The 9,863-nt window shown below is 39.4% G+C and overlaps 1 protein-coding gene across 1 annotated transcript; it reads left to right on the top strand.

Moving 5' to 3' along the window:
• Positions 1–4,181: 4,181 nt before the first annotated feature.
• Positions 4,182–8,567, top strand: SLN (sarcolipin). Its single transcript, XM_069468978.1, has 2 exons — positions 4,182–4,274; positions 7,948–8,567. The coding sequence occupies exon 2, from the start codon at positions 8,022–8,024 to the stop codon at positions 8,115–8,117; it is 96 nt and encodes a 31-aa protein (XP_069325079.1). The 5' UTR covers positions 4,182–4,274; positions 7,948–8,021; the 3' UTR covers positions 8,118–8,567.
• Positions 8,568–9,863: the final 1,296 nt, after the last annotated feature.

The raw sequence follows: 9,863 nt of genomic DNA on the forward strand, positions 1-9,863 counted from the left end.
TGCAATAGATCTAAAAAAAAGTCTTATTCCTCCTGAGACTTTGTATCCTTTGATCCATTCCCTCACCACCACCCTCAACCTCTGTGACCACCATTCTACTTTCTGTTTCTATGAATTTGATTGTTTTAGATTCCACATAAAAGTGAGATCATGCAGCATATGTCTTTCTGTGCCTGGGTTATTTCACTTAACATAATGTTCTCCAATTCCATTCATGTTATCACAAATGATGGAATTTCTTTCTTTTTAAAGGCTAAATAGTATCCCATTGTGTATATACACCACATTTTCTTTATCCATTCATCTCTTGAGGAATACTTAGGTTGATTCCATAACTTGGCTATTGTGAATAGTATGCACTTCACTTTATTTTTTGGGGGGGCAGTGGTCCTATTTTGTGTCATTATGACTTCCTGTGTGCCTAGAACCATGCTTGGTATGTAGTAGTGTTCACTTGATACCAACTGAACGATTTCATGAGTAATGGCAGAAGTGATGACTTTGGCCTTCTGTGGTATACGTCCCCTGCTCTGCCATGACAGTAACTGGGCATCTGAGGGGCACATGGGTGGCGAGAGAGTCACGGAGGCCGAGCTTGCTTTAACTCCACACACGACCACCCCTTATACTCATGTTTGTGTTATAGGACTTTGACACTCAGTGACACTCAGCCCATTCTCCTTTGGTCATTAATGCAAAGAGAAGTTTTGCAGTTGTTCAAGAGAAAGCACCAGCATGGTTTAACTTACAGGCCTGGCAGGCTCTGTGCTTGTTTTTACACATATTGGTGTAGTGTCAAATCCCAGCGTGGTTTTACATACATTATCAATTGGATCCTTCCCACAAATTTTTGAGAGTTATTAGTACTCCCATATTACAGATGGGGAAACTGAGACCCAGAAAGGATAAATAATTTTCTTAATATTACTTAAAAAAAGTGGAAAATTCAGAATATAAATGCAGGTTTTTGCCACTTCAAGGTCCATGGGCTTTCCACTTGACCACAAATGGCTTGAACTGAAATGTTCAAATTAGCAGTACAGGGACCACTCAAGCATCTTCATGACCTTTTCTTGGGCTTCCCAGTGGCCAGAAGAGCAAGGCTTACACGATGGCTGTGGCAATAGTGACATAAAGAAAAGTTCGAGAAGCGGGTTTTCTTTTCTCTCTAGGCTTGTACTCATGTGTTTGGGAAAGTGAGAGAGAATAGCAGAAAACTGCCGCTTTCCCTCTCAGCAGCTCCAAGACCGGCTGGATGTGAAGACAGGAAGGTGACAAAGGCACCATGATGATCATGCTCATTACTGTGCCGTGCTAAGAGCTTATCGCCTTCATCGGGGCCTTGGTGACTTCTTCCATCGTGTCATACACTTGTAGAATTTAGGGACTGACATATGGTCTTTACTCTTCAGTCCTCAAAGTAAAAAGGTGGATGAAAGTGGAGAATCCATTAAACAAGGTAGTTTAGCAACTAATCAGGCACAAAAGCTCAGCACTGATTCTCAAAGGGTATAATATTTATACCTGAGAATGTGTAGCGTCATGGTGGTGGGGAACATAAATATCAATTAGAGATTCAATACCAATGTCAGTGTGAATCCTGTTTTCTTGATGTTTTTGGCCCTTGGCTAAATTCTGGATTAATAGGCATAGAAGTAAAGTCAAAGATTATTTAGTACGTCCTCCTGCTGACGGGCAGAACAGCACCTCGAAAGAAAGTTGATATGGAATGAATGCTGCTAAGTCATAGGAATTGCTCGCAGGAAGGAAAGTATCAGCAGAATTAAGTAGGGTTAATTGTAAGGGATGAATTTGCTTTGGTACTGATGTTTGAAATCTTGTCATTCTCAAGAGAGACACAGTAATATTGATTTTTTTTTTTTTTTAATGAACCTGTAGATCCACAGGGTAAAACTCTCCCTTAGGCCTTTGAATAATTGTCAGGTGATTTGCAGTGGCTTGTATATTTTTTCTGTAGAGGGCTAGGCCACACTAGTGACAAGCTAAATTCTGAGTGTAATCCCACCCTCTCATGAGCTCAGAAAAGCAACCACTAATATGCAGAGGCTTCTGCAGTCTAGGAATTTGTTAATGTACTGGGCACAATGGTCCCTGGTACAGCTTTAGATATGCTTAAATGAGACCACCAGATAGACAAACTGAGTTGACTTATCAATTCAGTCAAATAAGCAGTAGGATTTTTCCTCTGAGTTACTTTGAAATTGGGTAATTCAACCTAATTGACAGTATCCGCCAGCTGGTTTGGTGATATGTTAACATTTCTCCATTGTAGTTAACATTTTAAATGTTGTAGAGTTAATTCATATTTTGACATGTACAAAATAAATGCTTGTCCTATAAACTCAATACTCACACATGGTATAGTATGAATACTTTGATTTCAAATAAATTAAGAAAGGTTTTTCAAGTATCAGATTCCTTTACCAAAAATATCCTAGGAATTTGAGATTGGGTCTATGCAGTCTCAAACATGAATAAAAAGTAATGTAAAGGTTCCCCCCACCCCACCCCCTGCTTTGGGTGGTGAGCTTAAAGGTAATTAAAATTTTTAAAATACCTTTATATATTTTCAAAAATTCTACAATTATATAACTTTTTAATTAGACAAAAAATGATTTTGAGTGGTTACAAAAAAAGATGAGTGTGACTTGGTGACTAGGAGAACATTCGCAGCATTTGAAACAATCTGGCAGGGGCTTGTAGGCAAAAGACAGAAGTCTGACTACATTCAAGGAGTTTGCCAGATGGCAACAGATAACTGCCAATGTTCGATTGCCTTGTAATTGTTATACACTATCTGTCACTTCAGCAAGCCATCTTTTTACAAGGCAAGTGGTGACAGAATGTTGTATTAAGATTACCCATCGTTGGGCTTATGTTGAAACAAGGAAACAGAATGGAAAGTCTCTTTTAGGAATGTATCCCGGGTATGAGGAATGGTGGCAAAGGTTTGACTATGAACACAACCATATAGAGAATTTTGTTGATGCTTTCTGAGAATGCAGCATTTTGATTGACCCCGATTGGAATTCAGAGGGGAGATTTGCTCTCTCTCTCTTTTTTTTTATTAGGGTTCAGAATTTTATTATCAAAATTATTACATCTCTTGTGAAAGTCCAAATGTTGCAGCGAGGTGTAAACACTCCACTTGAGAAAGAAGTGATACTTCTCCCCTTCCAAGAGTTCCCTCCACTTTTATCTCTAAAGAAAGGATTTGCTGAGCAAACACAATTGCTGGGGTCATGTTTAAAGTGCTTAACTGATCTGTATTCAAGTCCAGTTGAGTATCTCAGGGGCTCCATTTACCTCCAAACATCCGATCAATGTGGAGTACAAACTCAACAGTCTAATTTTAGTCAGTGTTTACATTTGAAAGTTATGTAATTTTATTTTTTTCAGATAATATTCTATAACTCATGTTTTTCACTAATTTTAACCAGTTCTCCTTCTACCCCAATCTGTCCAAGCAACTGACTTGAGCTGTCTGAATTTGCTGCTGTATTAGTTTACCAACAGAGGTACACAAACCATGGCTTCCTTGGCCATTGCAGATGAAACTGTAGATTCATGTGTAAACTTGCAATGCACAGCTCAACTGGAAAGTTAAGTGGAGCAGGTGACTAAGGGGATAGCTTTCACTGCTTGGACTGAAGTCAGTTTTGAGGGAGCTAAAGATGCTTATTGAATTCTGGAGTGTGGGGGAAGGGTGTGCGTGTGTGTGGGCGTAAGGCAGAGAACTGTTCACATTTCAAATAACTAAAGATACGAGTGGTAAAGTGAAGTCACATTTTTATACCTTCACACGCTGAGTAGGGAGCACAGCCAAAGGCAGCATCGATTGGTTAAAATTAGTCTATCACTCTTGGTTTATGATGTTTTAAAGACGTGTTAGAGATATTCATGAAGATGTAAAAGAGAAATTTAAAAGTCACATCAGTTGCACTAAAAAGTCAACTGGAAACAGAAGGTTTTTAAGTTCCGGTGGTAGCAAATTGGCAGCCAAAGGAACAAAGGCTTAGTCAACATATTTCCATGTCCCCCTGAACACAAATAGCCTGGAACCTTCAGAGGTTGTTCCTTTGAGATGTTTCATCAATGACATCACAGTGATTGCCACCTCCCTCGGACTACTTTAGGCCCTGCCTAGAGTCCAGGAGTCCAGACAGCCTGGGAGGTGAGCAGGAGTTGGAGCCAGAGTTGGGGAGAGAGGGGAGAAGCCTTTCGCAGCCGGGTGTGTCCTTAACCTTCTTCAGGTAACGGCAGGACTTTTGTGCTTAGCATACTGTGTGTGTGTGTATAAGTTGCAAACGAGAAAGGCAGAGGAATGTTGACATTTCTTAATGTATACAATATTTCTTAAGATATCAAGTGACTATTATTGATTTCTGTTCTCCTTTCTCTCTCCTCATGGTATGCATTTTCTCCCTTAGTATTAAAAAAAATTTTTTTTGTATCAAAAAAGAAAGACTGTCTTCCATCGTCTCAAACCCTCCATTCAAAGAAAGTCAATGTCAGACTTCCTGGGCAATTTATTCAGAGTGTTTTTGGTTTTTAGTTCATCCATTGGCAGTCATTCTGGATCATATGGTGTGAACTTGACTCCAGGGAAGGTTTAAAATGAAGCCCAAAGCGTCTTTGCGAGTTAACAGCAGAAAAATGGATGTTTGCTGATCTGAATTTCTGCCTAATTTTGGCTCATTCTTCCTAAAGAGTATAAATGTGTGTGAAAGTCATGTCCACACCTTACAGTTAGCCTATGTGTTGATTGAATTGAATGCATTAGAAATTCTCACCTTAACTCTCTATGCTTTATTTATTTAAAAACACATAAAACAACAAATATTTGAGGTCACCATTAAAGAGCAAGAAATAGTACGAGGTAAACCACAGAAAAATAAGAAGTGTGATGGGCAGCACATATGTCAATTCAGAGATGACCCAAAAATGTGAAGAATGTATAAACATATACAGTTGTTATACTAACTATAAGGCAAGGCATTTATAACTATCACCCAGGTCAATAAACATCACTGCCAGCACCCAGAAGTCCATTCCTGATCACCCCACCCCTTTCTGCTCTTCTGCCCCAAGACATTGGGATCATCTGGCCCTTGGGTGTCTTCATAGTTTTACCACCTATGTCGGCATTCTATATGATTAAGTTTCCCGATTTTGACTTTGTATGAATGGAATTATATTCTGTTTCTTTTGTAAGTTCTTCCTTCACTCAGTAATTATTTTTGTGAGATCTACCCATCTTGTTGTGTGGATATAGTTCACCTATTTTCTTTGCTCTGTAATATTTAAATGTATGAACATATCACAAATCTGTCATCCATTCTACAGTTGATGAACATCTGTGCTGTTTCCAGTTTGGGCGATTGTGGAAATGTTGCTGTGAACCTTCTTGTATGTGTATCCTGGTGCACATGTACTTGAGTATCTTAGGGTAGAAGTGAAATTGCTAGATGTTAGGGAATGACCATTTTCAACCTTAATTTTTAAAAGGCCAAATTGTTTTCCAAAGTGGTTGAAAATTGACACTACTTCTTTTTAGGCAGGCCAGTTAATTGCAGTGATAATTCACTCTTGTAATCACTCCTATAGAGTGATTCTAGAGTGATTCTAGTAACTAGCTCCAGTCTGCCAGTTCCAGCTCTGCCTCTAATTTGCTATCTGTCACTACACAAACAACTTGGCCTCTCTCTAAAAGTCAGTTTCTCAGCTGTAATCTTGGGAAAGATAAAAATCACAATGACACTTGCCTGAGTTTCTGTGAAGGTAGCATGAACAGAGTTGTGGACTAGCTTTCAGCCCATTTCCTTATTTTTCAAGTATATTCCTGTTGGACCACTATCCATGACTCCCTTTATCTAAGAGCTTAATCTAATAAGCAGCTTTGGTGGGATGGTTATTTTGCCCTCCCTTAATTGGATTGTCTTGATCATTATAAACTGGGTTTCATATTTTCTGCATTTCTTGAGAACTTACCCAGTTAAGTGGGCATTTGAACTAGGGTTTGATTTCACTGGTAAGTTCAAAAGGGAGAGTCTGTCTTAGATTCTCATTCCTTTGCCTTCAGGCTCCTTGACTGGACTCATTTCTTTCCTGTTCCCCTCTTCCCGTGTGTACATTTTTATACATTGTTTTATATCATTTGTTTTCTTCTGTTTACTTTCTCCTCCAAGCAAAACTTTGTAAGGATTTTCATTGGCAACTTACTATTTCTTTTATGCTGAGGACCAACAGATGGATAAAAATTAAAAGGGCAATGAAACATAAATCTGTCATCTTTGGCCATATTTTAAACCAAGATTCAATAACCTACTGGTTGGCACCATATAATTGGAACCTGTTTGTAATACCAACGATTACATAATATGAAAATGGTTTTTCAGCTGGTGTTATGCAATTAATAATTAGGTCTGTTGATAATACAACCAATACAGTAATTACAATGAATAATTCGGTAAGGTTAAATGGCTTAAAAATACCATTCAGGCCAAAAGCTTGCTAACAATTCTTTCAGCTCCTTGAACTCCCACCCTTAGCAAACAAACATAATACTCTTTCTCCCTAAAATTTTTCACTCCATAGTAGACTTTTGTCCTAAGTATCTAAAATGTAGATATTTAATTATCTAAATTATCTAAAATATAGAAGTCTTTAATTTCATTTAGATTGCATAAACAACGTGCCAATTGCACTTCATCACTGAAGGCAGTAATTGAACTGACTGAGCTATAATTGTTCTCAAAGTATGATTTCCTGCATACACAATCTGTACACATTATGAAGATACCACCCCTGCTCTTTGAAGTGTTTACAATCTAGGCACATCCTGGACCTGACTAAAAATAGCTGGCACAAGCCCTTGTTGAAAGAGGAGTACCCATGAGGTTCACACTTGCTGTTTGGATTGAGTGCCTGCTATGCGAGGGGCTTTTGGTTAATCCCAATAGGCTCCATGCCCAATGCAGGACTTGTAAGAGGCCACGCAGCTGTTGAAACTACTTTGTGCTTTCACCAGGGTTAGATGAAGATCTACAGCAGCCTGAAATATCTTCTATATGTGATTCCAAGCAAGAACAATACTAAACCATAACATTTTTCTGTTTTGGTGCCCCTGCTTGCTGATACTCTAATTTAGCAGAGTGAACACATGCATATATATATATATATATATATATACACACACACACACACACACACACAGAAGTTGGAGAGAGAAAAATGTAATATTTTGTATTTTATCAAAAGGATCAATACAATAATAACAGAAAAAAATCAGGACAAAAACGTTGGTCTTTATGACATTAGTCAGAGAAGTCAGGCTTTCTGTATTTGTCAGGATTCTTCAGAGAAACATAATAAGTAGGGGGGTGGGCAGAGAGAGAGAGAGGTGTGTTTAAGGAATTGGCTCCCGTGGTTGTGGAGGCTGGCAAGTCCAAAATCCGAGGGTAGGCTGGCCGACTGGAGACTCAGGGAAGAGTTGCAGCTCCAGGACAAAGAAAGTCAGGAGGCTAGATGGCCCAGCTCAAGGTATTGGCAAGGTTGGTTTCTTCTGAAGCCTCTCTCCTTGGCTTGTAAATGGCCATCTTCTCCTTGTGCTTTCACATGGTCTTCCCTTTCTGTGTGTCTGTGTCCCAATCTCTTCCTATAAGGACATCAGCCATATTAAATTAGGGCCCACCTTAATGACCTCATTTTAACTGATTTACCTCTTGAAAGACCCTGTCTCCACACATAGTCACCTTCTGAGGTACTGGGAGTTAGGACTCCAACATGTAGATTTTGAGGGGGCACAATTTAGCCCCTAACACTCTCCTTTTTCATAACACTTCTATTTTCTTTGAGGAAAGATTGAAAACTGTCTTATAGGAATGCTCATTAATCTCCCCCTGTTTTCTTGTTGCTTTCTGCTAGGAGGTGAGGACCAGCCGGAAGTGTTCGTGTGCCCTCAGAGGTCTGCCTGCAGTTCTCACCAAGCCACTCTGAGAATGGAGTGGTCCAGCCGGGAGCTGTTCATCAACTTCACCATTGTCCTGATCACAGTTATCATTATGTGGCTTCTTGTGAGGTCCTATCAGTACTGAGAGGCCATGCCACGATCCTGGGATTGACTGAGACACTCCGGAGCTGCCTGCTGTATGCCCTGAGATCCCACTGCCATCATGGTCATGGGATGCCGTCCTTGGCACCTCAAGGCACCTCTGACCTGCACTCACACTGTCTGACATGCCCCAGTGCTAGGATTGATTATGTGTTCTCTAAAGATGCTGCTCTCGAGGTCTGCCAAGCGTTTGCCAGTGAGCGTTAGATTTATTCCCCAACTCTTACTGCAAATGTGTTAGACAAGCCACAAGGTTAAAATTAAACTGGATTTATGATGATGTAAAATTGCAACAAGCCCCCGATCTGTCTCACCACACATCCCTTCAACCCACACTGTCTGCACCCAAACTCTAACTCACCCCACCAGAAGGAATGTTAGAGGAAGTTTTTGTCGGCCCCTATAACTCTCATGTGAATAAAGTTAAGTCAACCACAAAAACAACTTCTAGAATTTATTTTAGCTTGTACGTGTGATACAGCATTTGACCCTTGGCTGGGATTGAAGTGACAAATGCTACAGTATTTCTAGCTTTTGAGATAAGCCAAGATGCTCCAACTGCTGAGGATTTGAAACCAAGTCAACTAAGAGTGTCGCATTTCAAATAATTCCATTGGTTCAGTGCTCCTCAAACTTCTCCCCTAAATTAGGCCCAAGGGCAGAAGGAGAATAAATCCAATCTACTAGGAGGTCTGGGGCATAGCCTGAATTGCTAGCTAACAGTGCAAAATTTCTTTGAAGTCTTGTGTTTTATCTTTAGAATTCACAAGAAAAGTATATTCTACCCTATAATATCTTCATGTTTGTTTTCATATAAATGTTTAAAGTTATTTATACTGAGTAAAACTAGAACATGAGTCATGTTTCTAAGAGCAGCATATTCTAGTTTGGTTATTGTTATTATGCAAATAGAGCTAGTCATTAATAAACTACAGTTATAAAAGAAGGAAAATAGAAAATACAAATTTACATAATATGTTTATAAAAGAGACATTTGAAATAGATGTTTCTTAAACATTTTGCTAGAATATGCCATGTTAGATAGACCAAATCTGTTATTCTGAGGTAACCACAGAGAAAGGGAAATTTGTTAAACATCATCTTTCATAGCCCTTTTCATCAGGACATTACTTGCTGAGAATTCGACCTATCCATTACTACAATGCTTTGTAGTATTGCCTACATAGAATTATAGTTCTCAACCCTGGCTGCCTTCAAAGAAAGTCAATACACCCAGGGGTGATTTTTCAAAATACTGATGCTGGGTCCTTCTCAGACCAATTAAATAAAAATCTCAAGGAGTGGAACCCAAGCACCTGCCTTTTTTTAAAAAAAGTCCTCTAGATAATTACCTTGTGCAGCCAGAGTTGAGAATCACTGATACCAACCATTGCTTCTCAAAATTTGATGTGATTGTGAATCACCTGGCGGTCTCATTTCAGTGCAGATTCCAATTCATTTCTCATTTTGAATTCAGTCTGGGGTAGGGCCTGAGAGCCTACATTTTAGACAAGCTCCCAAGTGATGCCACTGCTGTGGTTGCAGACTGTGCTTGGAGTAGCATATTAGAATCACCTGGGACCTTTAGCAAAAATGCCTACACCTGAGCCCCATTCTTAGGCGATCTAATTTAATTGGGCCGGAGGTGAACCTGGGTATTATTCTTTTTTTAGAAGGACTCCAGGTGATTTGAGTGCACAGCCAGGATTAAGAACTCTAATATAGTTAA

Source organism: Eulemur rufifrons, chromosome 6 (assembly GCF_041146395.1).
Source record: "Eulemur rufifrons isolate Redbay chromosome 6, OSU_ERuf_1, whole genome shotgun sequence".
In the NCBI taxonomy this organism is placed as follows: domain Eukaryota; kingdom Metazoa; phylum Chordata; class Mammalia; order Primates; family Lemuridae; genus Eulemur; species Eulemur rufifrons.

What these genes read in the sequence shown, in the direction of transcription:
- SLN (XM_069468978.1), top strand. Translation starts at nt 8,022, where the DNA reads ATGGAGTGGTCCAGCCGGGAGCTGTTCATCAACTTCACCATTGTCCTG.